Here is a 22,401-nt window from a genome sequence, read left to right as displayed (position 1 = left end):
AAAAAGCTGGATGTGGTGGCATGCGCTTGTGGTCCCAGCTACTTGGAAGACTGAAGTGGGATGATCTGTTGAACCTGGGAGGTCAAGGCTGCAGTGAGCTGTGGTCTCGCCACTGCACATTAGCCTGGGGAATAGAGTGAGACCGTGTCTTAAAAAAAAAAAAACAGAGTATCTTGTATGGAATATATGATTCTTATATTTAGTGTAGAGAAATAAGTAATGGCAATGGAAAAGAACCTGTATTTTCATTATGAAATGAGTATCTTTCACCTCTAAAATTCAGTGATTTTCTAATTAGACAATGTGATAATGTTTTGTCAGTAGGTATATCACTAATAGTGATATAAGTAGCATGATTTAGCCAGGCACGGTGGCACTTTGATAGACCAAGATGGGTGGATGGCCTGAGCTCCAGAGTTGGAGACCAGCCTGGGCATCATGGGGAAACTTCGTCTCTACAAAAGTACAAAATTAGCCAGGTTTAGTGGTGCATCCCTGTAGTCTCAGCTACTTGGGATGCTGAGGTGAGAGGATGGCTTGAGCCCAGGAGGTGGAGGTTATAGTGAGCCAAGAGTGTGCTACTGCACTCCAGCCTGGGAGACAAAGCCAGACTCTGTCTTTAAAAAAAAAAAAAAAAAAAAAAAAAAAAGACTGGATGGGGTGGCTCATGCCTGTCATCCCAGCACTTTGGGAGGATGAGAAGAGGTGATCACTTGAGGCCAGGAGTTAGTGACCAGCCTGGCCAACATGGTAAAAACCCGTCTCTCCTGAAAATACAAAAATTAGCCAGGTGGGGTGGTCCGTACTTGTAGTCCCAGCTACTCTGGAGGCTGAGGCATGAGAATCACTTGAACCCTGGAGGTGGAGGTTGCAGTGAGCCAAGATGGTGCCACTGCACTACAGCCTGGGCGACAGAGCAAGACTCATTCTCAAAAAAAAAAAAAAAAAAAAGTAATAGGTAGCATAATTTCTAAATTTCTATGTTCATTATTGAAATAAATATTTAAAATAAATATGTCAATGCTTTAAATGGGCATTCTGAATAAGTGTGAGCTTGTTGATATTCTTGGGAATCAGATGATCTGAAATCATGTGATTTTAAAAGTGGTGTAGTAATGACCCATCTATTACTGAATTTATTGATGTCATTGAATTGCCTTGCTTTTTTATTAAAGCATTTTAAAATAGAGGTGCCAAGATGTTGGTGATACTGTTTAACCTTGGTGGAGCAGAGACCTGGGAATCTAGCTGTGTTTGATTCCAGATGCCTCATAAACACAGCTACACTCAGAATAGAATAGTTAGACATTTGTTAAATATGGAGATGTATTCTTTCCTATTTCAATTTGGATTAATTTTTTTTTTTTTTTTTTTGGAGATGGAGTCTTGGTCTGTCATCCAGGCTGGAAGTGCAGTAGGGCGATCTTGGCTCACTGCGACCTCCACCTCCCAGGTTCAAGGGATTCTCCTGCCTCAGCCCCCCAAGTAGCTGGGACTACAGGTGTACGCCACCATGCCTGGCTAATTTTTTTGTATTTTTAGTAGAGATGGGGTTTTGCCATGTTGGCCAGGCAGGTCTTGAACTCCTCACCTCAGGTGATCCACCTGTCTTGGCTTCCCAAAGTGCTGGGATTACTGGCGTGAGCCACTGTGCCCAGCCTAAAATTTACTTTCTTAGCATCAGTTTCTAAGTCTGGCGTATAGTGACCAGAGTAGAATTGCATAGCTAGAACTACTGGAGAGGGACAGAGGTATGGCACTTCTTATAATTTATTGGATTGCTGTAGAAGTAAAATTCCATTCAGATGTTCTAACCTGAATAAATAGCTTCTGAGGTGTCTTAGTCTCTTTGGGCTGCTACAACAAACTGCCATAGACTAGATAACTTATAAACAAAAGAATTTATTTCTCTCATTTCTGGAGGCTGAGAAGTTCTAGATCAAATCAGTGGCAGATTTGGTGTCTGGTGAGGGCCTGCTTCCTGGTTCATAGACAGCTGTTCTCACATGGCAGCTGGGGGCAAGAGAGCTCTCTGAGGTCTCTTTTATAAGGGCACTAACACTATTCATGAGGGCTCTGCCTCTTAATACCATCACCTTGGGGGTTAGGATTTAATATATGAGTCTTGGGGTGAAGAGGACATAGACATTTAGTCTGTAGCATGAGATAAAATTTATAAGCTTGTTTAGGATAGGAAACAACAATAATTGAATTCCTAAAATTGAGTCCTGGCTCTTCTGGCTTTTTAATCCTTTCCTTCTTGCTCAGCCATTGGTATGTTAGATGTCTTAAAGATTTAAATATGAATATTTAGTTGATACTGAAGGTGAACTGAGTCTCTTTATTTGCATTGTCTTATACATCTAATATTGATTATCTGCTGTGCTCAATATCTTACATATATGAACATTTATAAACCTCATAAAAGGTAAGTGCTACTCATGGTAGGTGTCTCCTGGTGGTCATGTTCTTACTTCTTCTTCATTGGACCATATATTTTCATTCAGTTGAGGTTTCTGAGGGATAGGGCACAAACTGTAACAACCAAATGTATATATACTAAGCTCTTCTTGGTTAGAACTCTATTCCAAATCCCTCTTTGAGCTCCTGTTCTGGTAGGCTGAGGTAAACAATATAGAAACCTCAGAAACTTCTTTTTTCCTTTTCCTTAAAGATCTAGAGCAGAGCAATCCCTGAAGAGCACTTCCTGCTGAAGGATAAGAGCTTCTGTCAAATAGGAGACAGCCCCAGCTCTATCTTTTTCTGGCCACATACTTAAATCAACATATGACATGGTTTCTAGGCCCCTTATCGTCCTTCGTGTTACCTTCTGGGTTTATCTACAGTTTATTCCTTGTAAACTGTCATGCCCAGAACTGAAACAGATATTCCAGATGTGGTCTTAGCTTGGTCAGTTCAGAATGGATTCCTTTTATCTTTATTCTGGCTGTTGTACATGTAATGGAGCCTAAAACTGCATTATGTTGGTTTAATCTGAGTAGATTTTACAATTAATTGATTCAGAGAACATTCAGTCTTCTGTTCAAAGTACATGTATTAAGCATCTATTTTATATTAAGCTGTGAGTTAGGTGTTTTAAATATAAAAATGGATAAGACATGGACGTCAAATTTCTGTTGACTTGGAGTTAGCCTGGACGTTTTTATTCTGGAGAATTGTTAGGGATTTTTTTTTTTGAGACGGAGTCTCGCTCTGTCGCCCAGGCTGGAGTGCAGTGGCACGATCTCGGCTCACTGCAAGCTCCGCCTCACGGGTTCATGCCATTCTTCTGCCTCAGCCTCCCGAGTAGCTGGGACTACAGGCGCCCACCACCACGCCCGGCTACTTTTTTGTATTTTCGGTAGAGACTTGGTTTCTCTGTGTTAGCCAGGATGGTCTTGATCTCCTGACCTCGTGATCCGCCCACCTTGGCCTCCCAAAGTGCTGGGATTACAGGCGTAAGCCACCACGCCTGGCCTGTTAGGGATATTTAAGAAAGCTCCTAGTCACTTCAGAAATCATGGTATGTGGTTTGTAGGAGACATTCAGCAAATACTTGTGGAAAAAAGGAACAAATCACTGATACCCAAATGGGATGACTTATGAAAAGAAATTGGCTATATCTTGAGAACTGTCTTTGAGAAACAATTCATTCTGAAATGTTTAGTTGTAGATATATCAGTATAGCTGACAAAACTAGAATCTACCTACAGCTTTATCCTTTATAAATCAGATTTTCTGTCTTAAAAATATTGGTCAGGGGGGATAAACAGTATCTAGAATGTTAGGAGTCAGTTAAGGAATGTTAGAACCATTCATAAGGCCAGATGAGACATCTTGACCTAATTGATATTTTTTCAAAATAGATCTCTAAGTTGCCCTTCATTGTCTATGACTTCAGTAATGGGTTTACATCTTTTTGTTTACTTCATTTTCCTGCATCAAGTTTCAGAGTTCATAGCTAGTGATGGGAAGAAATTTTATGACTCTTTTATCATCATGGTGGAATTGTTCCAATCTACCATTATTTTTTTTCCAGGAGTGAAATTATAATGAGAGGCCTCCCAAGGTGATAATGCTTGATTACCTGAATTTCTCCCTTCCTTACATTTCTCAAATTGTCAAAATATGGCTCCCCCCTTGCCACTACACACACACACGCGCACACACACACACATTCACACATACACTTGCTTAATTGACATGGCTTCTTTATATGTTGCATTTTCAGGGGGAACTTGCTCCACTTTCCAAGTTCTCAAGGAGAAGAGGAGAAAGAAAAATTGGAGGGTGACCATACAATCAGGCAAAGTCAACAGCCTATGAAGCCCATTAGTCCTGTCAAGGACCCTGTTTCTCCTGCTTCCCAGAAGATGGTCATACAAGGGCCATCCAGTCCTCAAGGAGAGGCAATGGTGACAGATGTGCTAGAAGACCAGAAAGAAGGACGGAATACTAATCAGGAAAATCCTAGTAAGGCCTTGATTGAAAGGCCCAGCCAAAATAACATAGGAATCCAAACCATGGAGTGTTCCCTGAGGGTCCCAGAAACTGTTTCAGCAGCAACCCAGACTATAAAGAATGTGTGTGAGCAGGGGACCAGTACAGTGGACCAGAACTGTGGAAAGCAAGATGCCACAGTTCAGACTGAGAGGGGGAGTGGTGAGAAACCAGTCAGTGCTTCTGGGGATGATACAGAGTCACTCCATAGCCAGGTGAGAGAACATACTAGGGTGCATCAGAGGCCCTGTTTTTGACTTTCAGGATTCTCAGAGAATTTAAGTTGTGGCATGTCTACTTAATGACAATTCTTGAACGTTTTGGACAGAACAGTGGTTGAAAGACAAAAACAACTTTTCCAAGATACAGATATGGTAGTGAAATTGTGGGTAGCTATAGCCATTAGATAGTCTTTTAGGGAAAATGTAGTATTGCTACAGTTTTTTAGGTAGGTCTTTACTGGAGGAGAAAGCCAGAGATTCAGCCTGGGTTTACTCCTGTAATACTCTTCTACATTCACTCATTTCCTTCTCCATAATTTTTTATCCTTCCCTCTAACCATCAGATCTGATTTTTTCTCCCTTAAGTCTATTTCATCATGGTTCTCAGGAATTCAGAGTAGAAGGTAAAGGGGAAAGAAGCAGCATGAAGAATAGTGTATTTCAGTATATGAAACAGAAAGAATGGTAACAGGAATAGAGAGAGATGGGGAAAAGTCCCCAGGTGACTGGGAACTGCAGAAGAGAGGCTAAACTAGAAGCTAATGTGAGGAAAAGGATTGGGGCTGATGAAAGTGAGGCTGGAGGAATACCAGGTTCCAGGGAATAGAGTGGGGAAGTATTGGTACTAGTAAAAATTAAGTAGGTGGCTGTGCATGGTGGCACATGCCTGAAATCCCAGCACTTTTGGAGGCACAGGTGGGAGGATTACTTGAGCCCAGGAGTTTGAGACTAGACTGGGCAACATAGTGAGACCTTGTCTCTTAAAAAAAAAAAATTGAGTAGATAAAAAGAAGTTGTAGAAATGTATGTGTTAACAAATACATAGAAGTTCACAACATTTCATTGAGTGGCAGAGTGGGATCCATGGCAGAGAAAATTTGGAAGTTACTAGTAAACAGTAGTCTCCGCTTATCAGTGGTTTCTTTTTCTTGGTGGTTTTAGCTGTCCATGGTCAGCTGCAGTCCAAAAATGTTAAATGGAAAATTCTAGAAATAATAAGGTTCAAATTGTGTGCTGTTCTGAGTAATGTGATAAAATCAAGTGCTGCTCCTCTTAGTCCTGGCTAGGATATGAATCCTCCCTTTTTCTAGCATATCCATGTGCCATATATGCTCCCTGCCTGTTAATGACTTAGTAGCTGTCTTGGTTATCAGATCAACTATCATGGTATTGCATTGCTTGTGCTCAAGTAACCCTTGTTTTACTCTCACCCCAAAGTTTGAGAGTAGTGATGCCGACAATCTGAATATGCCAGAGAAGTCATAAAATGCTTCCTCTAAGTGAAAAGGTAAAAGGTCTTAATAAGGAAAGAAAAAAATCATATGCTGAAGTTACTAAAATCTATGGTAAGAACAAATCTGTCCGTGAAATTGTGAACAGTATATTGTTATAGTTTATCTTATTATTAGTTATTAATCTCTTTCTGTGCCTGTTTTATAAATATTATGGGTCTGTATGTATAGGAAGAAACATAGTGTATAGGGTTTGATATTATCTGCAGTTTCAGGCATCCCCTGGGGGTCTTGGCACGTATCTCCCTCAGATAATCAGAGATAGTGTAGTGGTCAAGTTGTCTTTTCAGTTGCTGTGGTAGATTATCTTCATTTGGGATCTACTTAGGAAATCTTCGTTACTGATGTGCCTCTCATTCCGATTGTCCAAGTTGTTTGTTTTGTAAACATAATATACAGTTCTTATTTATTGAACACCTATGGTACATATGGCATATGAACATTGTGTTCAAGACAGTGCTAAATTTTATGTTACGCAGATTTTAGCGTACTACAAATATATAGATGGTGTATAGAATGACAGAAATTGAAATTGGTGTGCCATCTTTTGAAGAGAGGTTAGCAAATGAGAAAGGCTGTATGCAAGTTTTCCAAGTGTCAGTGCTTTTTAAAAATCCGCTTCATTATAGATAGGATATAGGCTAGTGCTAGTGGAAAAGCATAGGCAGCCTACTTTGACACTCTTGAAATTTTCGTTTATATGTCAAAAAGGACATAGAACCAGGTGGAAGGGAAAGTGTGGTTTTTTCATTTTGTTTCCTTCCCTTAATGGTGGTAAGATCATCCATTTTTTTATTTTACAGACACCTCTTTTCAGAAAAGTATTTGAAGAGAGTAAGCATAGCTTTCTTTTTACCTGCCCCTTTACCTTTTCTCCTTATTCTCTCAGACACGCTTAAGTGTCTGTCTTGCAGTGATCATTCATATGGCTGTTGTAATTGGAAGAATACAGGGAAGCTTCTTGGCTGCGTTTCAGCAATATGTAAAGCCCTAAAACCTTTTAGACTTTCTCTGTAGTGGGGAATAGTCTGATTGTGTGTGCAGGCAGGAAGTTCAGGCTGTCATAGTTCCCATGCGTGGGTACCCTGATGATTGAGGTGGGACTGACCTGTGCTGTAACCATTCATTAGACAGAGTTGTGTATGTAGAACTATTTTGAATAATTCGATGAGTAGCATTCCATGCCTTTGATATTACTTATAACTATTCACATAATTTACATATTTCCATTTTAGCAAATATTTCACCTCTGCCAGTTTCCACGTTGAAACTGGAGTGGGGATTATTCCGATAAATTACTGAAAGCTTTTGGCAAATTACTACCACATGTAGGAAAAAAAATGCAGAATTACCATTATTGCATTTGTATGTGTAATTCTTTTTAAAGACTTGGCTACTTTGATACTGAATGCTGAAAGTAAAATCAGCCTACCATAGGGGAGATAAGGTGAGAGACAAAAGTGTGCATTTTCTCTTCAGAATTACAGAGCCAGTGGGGTGTAGGAGGGAGGATAAAGATGTGAAAAAATGTGATACAGTTGTTATTAGAAAACATGTATTTTTTCAGAAATACAGGACTGAAATTCTAGCACTTTTTATTAGCCACAGGCAGGTCCTAGGTAATAAAGGCCGAAAGTCTTAAACTAACTAATGATTAGAGGTGGTAAATAAGGCTTTAAGATCTAATTTGCTAAGAAGTTATCTTTTAAAAATTATCCAGATCTGACTAAAGTATGAACTCGGGCTGTCTGTAAATAGAAAATTATGAACAAGAAATAATGAAGCTGGATACTATATTAGTTAACTCAGTTATTCTTTTGAATAGCAGTAGTTATTAGTTTTTTATTTTTGTAAATAAGAAATAATGCCTTTGAATTTTTTCAGAAGTGTTGAATGAATTTTACCTGTCCTGAATTTTCCAGCAGTTATTTGTCTAGTATAGTACCTGGCACCCTTAAGTTGTTTGATAAATATTTGCCTAATGTTTTTTGAATGAAAGAAGCTCAGTCCCCCTAAGTAATATTATTTAATATAGTTATCATAAAAATGTAGGGTCTTATTTAGCCCTACATTATTCTTGCAGTAGAACTAGATATAAAATCTTAATTTGCTAATTTTTCCATTTCTGAACACTAGCTCAACTCTTTAGTCATAATCTGTTCTTTGGAATAGATGAAATATTTTATATTTAATTCTAGGAGAGATCAGTGTACATTTTTTTTTTTTTTGAGACGGAGTCTTGCTCTGTCACCCAGGCTGGAGTGCAGTGGCACGATCTCCACTCACTGCAAGCTCTGCCTCCCGGGTTCACGCCATTCTCCTGCCTCAGCCTCCTGTGTAGCTGGGACTACAGGCGCCCGCCACCGTGCCCAGCTAAGTTTTGTATTTTTAGTAGAGATGGGGTTCCCGTGTTAAGTCAGGATGGTCTTGACCTCCTGACCTCGTGATCCGCCCGTCTCGGCCTCCCAAAGTGCTGGGATTACAGGCGTGAGCTACCGCGCCTGGCCCAGTGTACATTGTTTTAGGTAATGAACTGTGGTTTTTACTTTAATACAGGAAGAACACATAAACTGAGATTAACAGATACATCATTCTGGTTTTATGTAAAAGATTAAAGAGTGCATTCCTTTTATCTAAAGAGCTGTTGATTTAAATGTAAACTTGTTTACTCATTTGCAAGGTAGCATCAGAATTAGAAGAAATATGGTTTAAAAATAATGAACTTTTAGGGGTCAAAGGTTCACCTGAATGTCCGTAGATATAAGTACTAGGTGTAATGATTTTGATTTAGACAAAAATAGGTCATTTTAGGTCATGCTCATACAAACTTCTCTTAGCCTCTGGCTATACAACTGATCCATCCCTGGTCTTATCTATAGGTGGATAAAACAAAACAGTTGGAAGATTCTGTCACACTAGATTCATGGAACCTCTGAACAGTTCTCATCATGAAGCATAAGATTTGTGATTTTGACAGCTTGCAGTGAGACCTGTGCTCATGTTCTGTGTCTTCTGTCACAGGGAGAAGAAGAGTTTGATATGCCTCAGCCTCCACATGGTCATGTCTTACATCGTCACATGAGAACAATCCGGGAAGTACGCACACTTGTCACTCGTGTCATTACAGATGTGTATTATGTGGATGGAACAGAAGTAGAAAGAAAAGTAACTGAGGTAACATATACTCTGAGTCTGTGTGGCAAATTTCTTTCTTTCTTTTTTTTTGAGACAGGGTCTCACTTTGTCACCTATGCTGGAATGCAGTGGCATGATTTTGTTTCACTGCAGCCTCTGCCTCCCAGGCTCAAGTGATCCTCCTGCCTCAGCCTTCCATGTAGTTGGTTCTACAGGCATGAACCACCAAGCCTGGCTAATTTTGTTTATGTTTTGGAGGGACAAGGTCCCACTGTGTTTCCCAGACTCGTCTTGAACTCCTAGGCTTAAGTGATCCTCCTTCTTTGGCCTCCCAAAGTGCTGGGATTACAGGTATGGGCTGTTGTCCCCGACCCCACATTTCTTTCTATAGAAAAATTATCTTGACTCTCTACCCCCTCCCCCTTTCCTGTGCAACACTTTGTTTTTCTTCATCTTTTTATTACCAGAGATAGAAGAACAGGGTTAGAAATTAGACTTCCTGCTTTCTAAAGCTTTCCCCAACCGTAGGTTTGATGTTTGACCATTGGTTAGTTAATGAGTCCCATCATGCTTTCCTTTTCTGTAAAGAAGAGATTGATAAATCTCTCTCATGTGTAAAGATTGTATGTATTATTTTAAATCCTTGGAAACTCAAATGAAGTTTAGCACACTGTGTTTAACTACCTGTGTTTTCTCACATATTTTCATGTCTACTCATTCAGTTCTTTGTCACTATCTGTGTGTGGTCATAGACGGGTTGGTAAGAAATGCACCTTTATTTTTTAGTGGGATTCATTATAGACTAGTTACAAATGTCAACTCAGTATTGGCATTTAGTGACTATTTGTTATATTGAATGGCAAAATATGCTGACTTTGTTTACATCTAATAATGAGAGAGGTTAGACAGATTTTCTAGAATTAAAGATCTGGGACCTTAGTTGGTATATGTTAAGATCTGGGAACCATTTTATTAGTTGGTAAGAGGCACAGCTATTTTCTTTTCTTTTCTTTTTTCTTTTTTTGAGACAGAGTCTTGCTCTGTCACCCAGGCTAGAATGCAGTGGTGCAATCTCAGCTCACTGCAACCTCTGCCTCCCGGGTTCAAGCGATTCTCCTGGCTCAGCCTTCCGAGTCACTGGGATGACAGGCGCTTGCCACTGTGCCTGGCTAATTTTTGTATTTTTAGTAGAGACAGAGTTTCACCATCTTGGCCAGGCTGGTCTTGAACTCCTGACCTCGTGCTCTATCCACCTCGGCCTCCCAAAGTGCTGGTATCACAGGCGTGAGCCACCGCGCCCGGCAAGGCACAACTGTTTTCTTCCTTTAAGCAGATACTTTCTTTTAATTCTGTCTGCTGGCCATGTAGGAGGTTGAACTCAGGGAGAGTTAAACTCTAGTATATACTTCTATTAAATAGAATATATTACTGCTATTGTTCAGTGGGCTATTTGGCCTTCATGTCAGGTAACATTTGATGTTAGTTTGAGGAATTGTTTGTTGTTTGTTTGTTTTACTATCCAGAGATTATTCAGATTTCATTGGTTTTACAGGCACTCATTGAGAAATTGTTTTTTATTCCCTTTGTTTTTTTGTCACAGAGTCTTACTCTGCTGCCCAGGTTGGAGTGCAGTGGCCCCATCTTGGCCTTCTGGAACCCCTGTCTCCTGGGTTCAAGCGATTCTCCTGCCTCAGCCTCCTGAGTAGCTAGGATTATAGGTGTGTGCCACCATGCACAGCTAATTTTTGTATTTGTAGTAGAGATGGGATTTCACCATGTTGGCCAGGCTGGTCTCGAACTCCTGATCTCAAGTGATCTGCCTTGGCCTCCCAAAGTGCTGGGATTACAGGCGTGAGCCACTGTGCCTGGCCTGTTTTTTGTTCTTTGTGTATACCAAATCCCAGAAATAATTCTTTTAAAATACTGCTTTATCTCTATTTTAAAAATGTTTTAAAAAGATTTTTGTTCATGGAACTTTTTTCATGTTATTACTATTTTGGAGAAATTATGAAAAGCAGTTTGCCTTCATGAAAACTTTTGTAACTGTTATAGTCCATATTAAACTCTGTGCCTAGTACACTACATTAAGTGTTAAACACATTACTTCATTTCTTAAAATACATTTTTTATTTTTATGTTTGGATTGCCCAGGCTGGAGTGCAGTGGTGCGATCATGGCTTACTGCAGCCTTGACCTCCTGGCTCAAGGGAGCCTCTCCCTCAGCCTCCTGAGTAGCTGGGACCATAGGCACACACCACCATACCTGCTAATTTTTGTATCTTTTGTAGAGATGGGGTTTCACTGTGTTGCCCAGACTGGTCTTGAACACTGTTCTCAAGCAGTCTTCCTGCCTTGGCCTCCCAAAGCGATGGGATTACAGGCATGAGCTATGGTGCTAGGCCCATTTAATATTTTATATGGTGCTTTCTAAAGTATATTTCTGGAAACAGCAGGCCTCTTAGACAGTTTGATGAAAGGAAAAGATTCCATGGTCATAAATAAGTTTGAGAAACACAAAACACTCTCTTAGTCTGTCTTCTGTTGCTATTAAACACCTGAGACTGGGTAATTGATAAATAAAAGAAATTTATTTCTTATGGTCTAGGAGGCTGGGAAGTCCAAGGTCAAGGGGTTACATCTGGTGAGGGCCTTCTTGTTGGAGGGGACTCTGAAGAGTCCCGAGGCATCACAGGGTATCACATTGCCAGGGGCCTTACAAAAGAGAACCAAATTAGTTTTTGTAACAGACTCACTCTCGTGATAACTAATCCACTTTTGTGATAACTCATTAGTCCATTAGCTCATAATTCCGTTAATCCATGAATGGACTAATCCATTCATGAGGGCAGAGCCCTTATGACTCAATCATCTCTTAAAGGTCCTACTTCTTGATACTGTTAACATTGGGTATTAAATTTCAGCATATGTTTTGGAGGGGCAAATGTTCAAACCATAGCATGCCATTCATCCCTGTCCCCACTAACAAGAAAATTCACATATTACCATATTAAAAGTTCTAAGAAGTCCTCTAGTAAGGATACCTATTTTATTCTGTTCAACCCAGCACTTCCCAAACTTATTTGACCATTAGCATTTTTTAAAGTAATACCTGTTTTTTCCCTATGGAAGATAGTTTGGGAAGCACTACCATACTTAAATAATGATAGTGACTAGCATTTATTGAGCACATACTATGTGCTAAGCACGTTAGTGAATTAACTTATTTAATCCTTAAACAACTATGCTATGATAGATCCAGTTATTATTCTCATTTTGCAGATGTGGAAACAGAAGTATATCAAATTAAAATAGGCCACTGAGAATGGTGACAGAAGTAGAAATGGGGAAGATAGGCTATGAAGCTAAGGTCTTCATGGATGAGAGAGGGTGATTTGGAGATTGTTAGCGGATAACAACTAGGGAGGGGGTAAAGATAGTTTTAAGAAAATGGCAAATAGTGGTTTTGAAGGAGAGGAGGTGGGGAAATAGAAATGGTCTGTAAATGGCAATGGGGAGCAAGGAGGTATCTCATCTCAAAATTCTTGAATGGAGGTTTGGCTGAAAGAAACCAGCCTCTGCTAGAAAGAGCTGTAGGAGATGTGAGATGCACTGGGGATATCTAGGATTCATTCATTGAAGGCAGAGAAATGAAGGGAGGATCATAGATTGTTTTGTATCTGTTGAATTTCAGGTGTTTGTGGTAAATCCAAGTAGAAATTTGTATAAGCTGAGTCATTGTATTCTTGGTAGATAAGGAAGGATGAGTGTGGTGAGACTGACGAGGGAAAGCACATGAGAGTGAGGAAAGGAATAAAAACAGAGTCCTGGGAAATACTGATTTTAAAGGAACACACAGAGAAAGAGGAACCCAGAAAAGCATAAATAGAAGTAGCCAAAGAGGTAGACCAGAAGAAAGAGAAAAGTGTTTCTGTGGATTTTAAAGGAGGAGAGATTTCCAAGAAGGAGGGATCAGAGATAATTATTTAATCATTTTATAGTATTATGTAAATATATACGTATGTGTGTCATTATATACTGTCTCCCCATGGAGATTGATTTTTTTCAAGGTGGAGTCTCTGTTGTTCAGGCCGGAGTGCAGTGGCACGATCTCTGCTCACTGCAAGCTCCGCCTCCCAGGTTCACAAGTGATTCTCCTGCCTCAGCCTTTTGAGTACCTGGGGACTACAGGAGTGTACCAACATGCCCGGCTATTTTTTTTGTGTGTTGTTTTAGTAGAGATGGGGTTTCACCATGATGGCCAGACTGGTCTTGAACTCCTGACCTCAAGTGATCCACCTGCCTCTGCCTCCCAAAATGCCTGGATTACAGGCGTGAGCCACCGTGCCTGGCCTCCCAAAAGGAATTCTAAACTCTATGAGGGAAGGATCTATCTTATCCATTTCCATATCCCCTCTGGCAATTAACATAATATTGCGTAAACACTCTAGACTAGGAAGGCAGATGTGTCATACTCATGCTATAATTTCTCTGTGCTGTGCCCATGGTGGACACTGGTGATTGGTCTTAGAATCTTTTCCCACTAAGTCTGGGATTTAGCCTCCAGAAGACTTCTTAAAACTGAGCACCAGGCAACTGCTCATCAAAGTAGGCATATGAGATAAAGCCAGTTTGACTTTCTTGTAATCTATAGATACTTACAACGTTTTTGTCCCTCATTTTTCCAAATGGTAATACTATTTTAGCCTTTTTTTTTCTTTTCTTTTTTTTTTGAGACAGGGTCTCATGCTGTCGCCTAGGCTGGAGTGCAGTGGCATGATCCCAGCTCACTGCAGCCTTGACTTCCAAGCCTAAGCGATCCTCCCACCTCAGACTTCCGAGTAGCTGGGACTACAGGTGTGCACTCCCACGCCTGGCTAATAGTTTTATTTTCATATGGAGACCGGTTCTCACTATGTTGCCTAGGGTGGTCTCAAACACCTGGACTCAAGGAATCCTTCCGCCGTGGCCTCCCAAAGTGCTGGGATTACAGGTGTGAGCCACCACACCTGACCCCTTTTAGCCTATTTTTGCATATACTTTTCTATTGCTCAGTTCTATTTTCTATTGATCAGTTATTGAAAGGTAATGGGAAATAACTAATGTCAGAACATGTAGTGCTGTCCACTGTTAATGAAGTACCTAGAAGGGCTCCTGACCACTCGTGTTCTCCTCTCACCTGCCTACCTCCTTGCCTGTCTTCGCTAAGATAAGAATTTACCTCTGTCTTCTCGGTTAGAATGCTTGCTGGTAGCCAGAGGTTGTGAACTTATCCAATAAAAAGATAAACTCTTTCTTACCAATATAGTACCATCTTTATTTTATATTTTATTGAGATACAATATAGTCCCATTAGAATGAACAATTCTTCTCAGAATCACCTGGGGGAGAAAAAAAAAGAAAAAGAAAGAACAGATCCTAAACGTTCAGTGGCTTTTGAAAATTTTATGTAACCACTACTCAAAACAGATACAGAACATTCCCATTATTGCAGAAAGTCTCCTCCTGATTCTCACCTTTTTGAATTATTTTGTGCCATCTGTAGGATTTTCCAACCATCATATTAGCATTGTGTTATTATGGCGTCTTTTATCTTCTGTATCTATTTTTTCCTGCAGGAGACTGAAGAGCCAATTGTAGAGTGTCAGGAGTGTGAAACTGAAGTTTCCCCTTCACAGACTGGGGGCTCCTCAGGTGACCTGGGGGATATCAGCTCCTTCTCCTCCAAGGCATCCAGCTTACACCGCACATCAAGTGGGACAAGTCTCTCAGCTATGCACAGCAGTGGCAGCTCAGGGAAAGGAGCCGGACCACTCAAAGGGAAAACCAGCGGGACAGAACCCGCAGATTTTGCCTTACCCAGCTCACGAGGAGGCCCAGGAAAACTGAGGTGCAGACAGGGTCTCCAGAGAGAGAGAACCACAGCAGGGGCAGGGGTGCTGACATTTTAATATCACAGGAAAAGGGGAGTAATGGGAAATTCCCCATCCTCCATTAAAGATAAATCAACTTCCCCTCCTCACTGTTTGCCCTCTTGCTGTTTTGGGTTTGCATGGGAAGTAGGGTGGAGCCTTGTGGCAGGTAGATTTCATTGGCAAAGCAGCCCCTGAGAAAATGTAGGTAACAGGGGAGGGGACTTTCGGGAATTTATCATCTGGTGGGCACATGCTCCTACCACAGCATTTTTATGATTTAGCTGGGAGTACAGGAAGTTTGGGATAATAGCCCCAACTTAATATATCCCCTAGCTTTTTGTTATTCTTTGCAGGTGTCCAGAGCCTAAAGTAGAGGAGGAGGCATAGCAGAAATGGGGTGTGCTGTTTTTGCAGCAGCAGTAGGAAGCTTTGTCAGAGGGAATAGACTTACATGAAGGAGAATGTCCTTTACTTGTTATCCCACGCTCCCCACTCCCTGGATGAGATTTGGTGGTGGGTGTGTGAACCAGCTTCCTGCTGCCCTGAAGGCTCAGCACATGTAGGCCTGTCATGTAGTCTGAGGGCCCAGGGGAGACTTTTTGAAGAAAAGATTCAGTAGCAGGTGCTATCAGACTAACTTGTCTTCATTCTCTAGTCCTAGAAAAGGGGTCAGTCAGACAGGGACGCCAGTGTGTGAGGAGGATGGTGATGCAGGCCTTGGCATCAGACAGGGAGGGAAGGCTCCAGTCACGCCTCGTGGGCGCGGGCGAAGGGGCCGCCCACCTTCTCGGACCACTGGAACCAGGTACCTGGGTAGTGTGAGATAAACTAACTTACTTGTTCAGAAAAAAAGGGAATAGAGAGAAGAGAGGGGAGTAGAGAGTTCGTGGGGTATCAGGAGGGAGAAGAGGGGCCCATAGTGACTGGGGAGTGGGTAGGGATCAGAGCGAGGCCACAGAGAGACCAGGCTCGTGCCTGTGATGGGGTTTTCAAAGAATGGGCTGAGGAGACCCATGGACAAAGGAGTGGGAAAATTGGTAGATACGTACTTCTGTGTTCTTGTTCTCACCGGCTTCTCCTATTCCTTATCTCTCTTTAGAGAAACAGCTGTGCCTGGCCCCTTGGGCATAGAGGACATTTCACCTAACTTGTCACCAGATGATAAATCCTTCAGCCGTGTTGTGCCCCGAGTGCCAGACTCCACCAGACGAACAGATGTGGGTGCTGGTGCTTTGCGTCGTAGCGACTCTCCAGAAATTCCTTTCCAGGCTGCTGCTGGCCCTTCTGATGGCTTAGATGCCTCCTCTCCAGGGAACAGCTTTGTAGGGCTCCGTGTTGTAGCCAAGTGGTCATCCAATGGCTACTTTTACTCTGGGAAAATCACGCGAGATGTCGGAGCTGGGAAGTACAAATTGCTCTTTGATGATGGGTACGAATGTGATGTGTTGGGCAAAGACATTCTGTTATGTGACCCCATCCCGCTGGACACTGAAGTGACAGCCCTCTCGGAGGATGAGTATTTCAGTGCAGGTAATGAAAGAAGCAGAGTTTGTAGAGATTTTTTTGTGCCTTGGGGCAATACTCTGTTATGTTAGTAATTACCAAGACATTACTTGGTACTTTTCTGGGGTCTCTAAAGTCAGAAATTTCATTCCTACAAAATTGGTTACTCTTGCCACTGACTTTTCTGTTTGTTCATTTGTTTTTGAATAAACTTAATTTGGAATATTTTAGATAATTTACAGAAAATTTGCGAAGTACAGAGTACTGCTAGTAGAGTTCCCATATAACCCTCATCCAGCTTTCCCTATTGTTGACATCTGGTGTTAACATGGGACATTTGTCAAAACTAAAAATCCAACCTTGGTTTATTACTGTTAACAAAACTTTAGACTATATTTGGATTTCACTAGCTTTTCCATAATGTTCTTTTTCTCTTCAGCGTCCAACATTGCATTTAGTCATTGTATATCCTTTGGTCTGCTCTGATTTGTGGCAATTTCTCAGTCTTTTGTTTTTTTTTTTTTTTTTTTTTTTTGAGACGGAGTCTCGCTCTGTCGCCCGGGCTGGAGTGCAGTGGCCGGATCTCAGCTCACTGCAAGCTCCGCCCCCCGGGTTTACGCCATTCTCCTGCCTCAGCCTCCCAAGTAGCTGGGACTACAGGTGCCCACCACCTCGCCCGGCTAGTTTTTTTATTTTTTTTAGTAGAGACGGGGTTTCACCGTGTTAGCCAGGATGGTCTCGATCTCCTGACCTTGTGATCCGCCAGTCTCGGCCTCCCAAAGTGCTGGGATTACAGGCTTGAGCCACCGCGCCCGGCCAGTCTTTTGTTTTTCATGACCTTTTTGTTTTTCATGACGGTTTTGGGGAGTCCTGGTCAGGTATTTTGTAGAATGTCCCTCAATTTGCGTTTGTCTTGTATTTTCTCATTAGACTGGAGTTCTGGGATATTTTAAAAAGAATGCCACATAGATGGCTGGGTCTGGTAGCTCGTGCCTGTAATTCCAGCACTTTGGGAGTCCAAAGCAGGGGGATCACTTGAGGCCAGGAGTTTGAGACCAGCCTGAAACACAGTGAGACCCTGTCTCTTAAAAAAAAAAAAAAAAAAAAAAAAAAAAAGGAACATAAATTAGCAGGGCATGGTGGCACATGCTTGTAGTCCTAGCTACTCAGGAGGATGAGGCAGGCGGATTGCTTAAGCTCAGGAGTTTGAGTCCGCAGTGAGCTATGATCATGACACTGCACTCTAGCCTGGGAAACAGAGTAAGACCCTGTCTCTTAAAAATGTGAAATGCCCTTCTCATGTTATCAGGAACTGGGAACGTTTGTGATGATGATGATGTATCCACATGACAGACATCACCGATGATGTTAATCTTCATCACTGGTTAAAGTTGTATTTACCAGATTTCTCCACTTTTTTTGAGACAGTCTCACTCACTCTGTTGCCCAGGCTAGAGTGCAGTAGTGCGGTCTTGGCTCACTGCGACCTCTAGCTTCCGGGTACAAGTGATTCTCCTGCCTCAGTCTCCCGAGTAGCTAGGATTACAGGTGTGCCCCACCACACCTGGCTAATTTTTGTATTTTTAGTAGAGACAGGGTTTTGCCATATTGGCCAGGCTGGTTTCGAACTCCTGAGCTCAGGTGATCTACCTGCCTTGGCCTCCCAAAGTGCTGGGCTTGCAGGCGTGAGCCACCGCATCTGGCCTTCTCCACTTTAAAGTTAGTGTTTTTCCCTTTCCATACTCTCTTCTTTTTTAAAGCTTAACTACCTGCTTTGATTGGAGCCCAGCAGGTGAGTATGGCTGATATATTGAGATATTTTTGCTTAGGGAGAAGTTTTTAGTGCTGTGTCTGTAGGCCTGCACATCTACCACTTATTCTCTGGTTTGAAAAACGGTGCCTTTTTATTTTTGAAGTAGGTGATATTGGTGATAGTGAGAGGTTTATGCTTGTTGTTAGTGCTTCATGTGCTAGTTCTTTGAATATATTGTCTCCTTTCTATAGAAATAATTTGAAGATACCTATTTGTGTTGAGTTTGTCATTTAAAAACATCTTTCTGAGGACTTTTTGAACACAGATTGGGATATAATGGGGAAAAATGGCTTTCTTTTTTTTTTTTTGAGACACAGTTTCAGCCTGCCTCCTAGGCTGGAGTACAGTGGCGTGATCTCGGCTCACCGCAACCTCTGCCTCCCGGGTTCAAGTGATTCTTGTGCCTCAGCCTCCCGAGTAGCTGGGATTACAGGCACGCACCACCACCTGGTGGTACGTAAAAGTAGCACCACCTGGCTACTTTTTTGTGTGTTTTTAGTAGAGATGGGGTTTTGCCACACTGGCCAGGCTGGTCTTGAACTCCCAACCTCAACTTAACTGCCTGCAGTTAACTGATTACAGACGTAAGCCACCATGCCCAGCCAAAAAATAGCTTTTTTTTTTTTTTTTTAAACAGAGCCTTGCTCTATCACCCAGGCTGGAGTGCAATGGCATGATCTCGGCTCACTGCAGCCTCCGCCTCTGGGGTACAAGTGATTCAGCCTCCCAAATAGCTGCGATTACAGGTGCCTGCCACAACACCTGGTTAATTTTTGTATTTTAGTAGAGAAGGGGTTTCATCATGTTGGTCAGGCTGGTCTTGAACTCCTGACCTCAAGCAATCCACCCGCCTCAGCCTCCCAAAGTGCTGGGATTATAGTAGTGAGCCACTGATCCCGGCCGGAAAAATGGCTTTTTATTGGAGTCCATCCAGGCTTCTCTTGTATTTGGAATCCTCTGAGTAATTGTTGTTTGCCCCTTTGTTCATTATTAAATGGGCCACTTCACCTTCTAGTTCTGGATAACATTGTTAGCTGTATATGGGATCAGTTGGGAGTAGCACATGGATTGGGGTCTTTTACTGTGACTCATTGTATCAAATGCATTCCTTCTTTCAGGTGTAAAGCTACTCTGAGGGGTTCATATTTGGCCTTTTAAAGACAAAGTTCTGTAACAAGAGTGAACTGTGGCGTCAAGGTGTGGGGATTCTGTGTCCCATTTCTTGAGGCTGTTCACTAATGTCAACACTAGACTGCTTCTAGTTCTAGTAACTCTTCATTAGTGTGAAGTATATTGTTGGCCTTGGGCTTCTTTGTGTTTTTGAGGGAGACTTTGTGACTTAGTTTGGGGATAGAGATTTAAGCAAGGAGATGAACAAGTAAGGGAAAAGGGAGTGATTCCACAGGATAGAGAGAGAACCAAGGCTTGCTTTCTCTGCATTAGTTTCCTTGGGTGGGGTAGGCTCTGGGTTTCTTTTAGCTCATCATTCAAGCATAGGCTAATGGGTGAGAAGAAATTGGACCTTTCTGTGTATAGGAATGAAAATATTCATAATACTGCCTTGTTTTTGTTTATGTGTGTGGGGGTAGGGGTGTGTGTGTGTGTATCTATAGCTGTAGTATGTGTGTGTGTTGTAAATTGTTTATTCATTGATAGGAAGAAGTGTTCTTTTTTACAGGATTAGTAATGGGTCCCATCCAAGATCACACAGCTTGGTGGCAGCAGAATTAGGCCTAAGCTCAGGTCTCCTGAATTCTAGCTTAGTTTCCTTTTACATCCCACATTTTGTTCCTTCTAACATAAAGGCCTTATCGTCAGGTTTTGAATCAGTGCAGGAAAGTAGATAATAGAGAGGAAGATTAGGTAGGAGAGGCAGGATCTGTTTCTTCCTTTCTTTGCTCTCTATCTCTAATTTTGCTACACACACAGACAAAAAACACACACATGCTGTCTCTTAGAATGATGTCATTTTTCACCTACAGCTTAACTCAAGACTTGCCACTCGGCCTCCCAGGGAACCAAGAAGGAAAGGTTTAGAAGTTGTAATGGAATTTTTAGGAAACCACATGCCATTTCACTTCATGGAAATCATTTGAACCACTGGCAATCCATAATGGCTGTCTTTGGGAAGTTTTATTTGATAACTAAAGGATACCTTCTGTCAAGAAACTTTCCTGTCCTAATCCCAGTGTAGTAGCTACATATATCCTAAGTGTTACTGATTGGGATTGACAACTGGGATTTTGTTAAGTCCTAACTTCAGTCCACTGTTGGATCTCTAAATTCCCTAACTCAGGCCTGCTTTGCAGAGCCCTTGTGAGAGGGTGCTAAGGAGCCTAAGACAACAGCAAGCTTCTTTTATGCTTTCTGCCCCCCAGGAGTGGTGAAAGGACATAGGAAGGAGTCTGGGGAACTGTACTACAGCATTGAAAAAGAAGGCCAAAGAAAGTGGTATAAGCGAATGGCTGTCATCCTGTCCTTGGAGCAAGGAAACAGACTGAGAGAGCAGTATGGGCTTGGCCCCTATGAGGCAGTAACACCTCTCACAAAGGCAGCAGATATCAGCTTAGGTAAGACCTTTGCTTCCTGAACAGCTGCTTTTGGGCTTCTGTTCTGCTTACAGTGGGAGGGGGAGTTTCTGAACCTGTCAGGAATGTTTCCCTAACTTTTATTATTCCTGTATGTGGCTTATCAGATGGTGATGAGCTGTCATTTTCTAGAGCTACTGCCTTATCTGTTTCCTTCTTAGTACCAAACAAAGTCCTTAGGGTTTTTCTGGCCTCCTCAGTTCTATAGGGGACTAAACACATTTCAGTCATGGCAAAGACTAGATCAAAAAATATTATGGCCTTAAAAAGAAGCTTCTTGGCCTCGTGGGAAGTGGGGGAAGGAACACTGGTAGCTGAATCAGGGTCTGCCCAGCTTCTTGGAGTTCAGGACCTCATAACATAGAATTTGACCAACCTTTGGCTTATCCTGCCATAGACAATTTGGTGGAAGGGAAGCGGAAACGGCGCAGTAACGTCAGCTCCCCAGCCACCCCTACTGCCTCCAGTAGCAGCAGCACAACCCCTACCCGAAAGATCACAGAAAGTCCTCGTGCCTCCATGGGAGTTCTCTCAGGCAAAAGAAAACTTATCACTTCTGAAGAGGAACGGTCCCCTGCCAAGCGAGGTCGCAAGTCTGCCACCGTAAAACCTGGTAAGTGCTCCTTTTTGCCTCATTCTTCCTTCATACCATGGCAGAATGCAGGGCCAGCTGCTGGAAAAATGGAGCTTAGTATGTGGCAGTGGCCCTTCTGTCCTGTTATAAAGTTGGGGTCCTGCCCAAGCCCACAGGTGATATTCAGGGACAGCTCACTGTATCCCTCCTCCCCCATCCTCTGCAGACTCTAGTGCAGATAGATAGGAAGGCCAGAATCAGCCGAGTGTAGTGGTGGGTGCCTGTAATCCCAGCTACTGGGGAGGCTGAGGTAGGAGAATCGCTTGAACCCAGGAAGGTGGAGGTTGCAGTGAGCCGAAATTGCACCATTGCACTCCAGCCTGGGCAACAAGAGTGAAACTCTGTCTCCAGAAAAAAAAAAAAAAAAAAAAAGACCAGGACTTGATCACACCATTCTTTGACTACTATATGGGTTCTAGGAGGGAAAGGAGAAGTATTGAAATGTAAGCAGATTCAAAATAGGTGTAATTTCTCTTTGCTTGCACCACCATCTTCTTGGAAATTCTGCTCTCCTCTCTCTTGTGCTTGGGCCCTCTAGCTTTCTCAGACTTCCTATTGAAAGGTCATGGCTGGGCATGGTGGCTCACGCCTGTAGTCCCAGCACTTTGGGTGGCCGAGGTTGGGGGATCACTTGAGGTCAGGAGTTCAAGACCAGCCTGGCTAACATGGCAAAACCCTGTCTCTGCTAAAAATACAAAAAAAAATTAGCTGGGCGTGGTGGCACATGCCTGTAATCCCAGCTACTCAGGAGGCTAAGGCAGTAGAATCACTTGAACCTGGGAGGCGGAGGTTGCAGTGGGCCG

General features: G+C 42.2%; 1 protein-coding gene across 2 annotated transcripts in view; it reads left to right on the top strand.

The window, feature by feature from the left end:
- Positions 1-22,401, top strand: part of TP53BP1 (tumor protein p53 binding protein 1) — an 86,646-nt gene that overhangs the window by 56,567 nt on the left and 7,678 nt on the right. For both annotated transcript variants that reach the window (XM_010383797.1, XM_030930733.1), the window contains 7 exons: positions 4,232-4,715; positions 9,035-9,187; positions 14,764-15,035; positions 15,716-15,865; positions 16,160-16,590; positions 20,755-20,946; positions 21,362-21,577. In XM_010383797.1, coding sequence (XP_010382099.1) covers positions 4,232-4,715; positions 9,035-9,187; positions 14,764-15,035; positions 15,716-15,865; positions 16,160-16,590; positions 20,755-20,946; positions 21,362-21,577 — 1,898 coding nt within the window. The remainder of the gene's footprint in view (positions 1-4,231; positions 4,716-9,034; positions 9,188-14,763; positions 15,036-15,715; positions 15,866-16,159; positions 16,591-20,754; positions 20,947-21,361; positions 21,578-22,401) is intronic.

Source organism: Rhinopithecus roxellana, chromosome 5 (assembly GCF_007565055.1).
Source record: "Rhinopithecus roxellana isolate Shanxi Qingling chromosome 5, ASM756505v1, whole genome shotgun sequence".
NCBI lineage: Eukaryota > Metazoa > Chordata > Mammalia > Primates > Cercopithecidae > Rhinopithecus > Rhinopithecus roxellana.
This window is presented reverse-complemented; position numbering and strand designations above follow the sequence as displayed.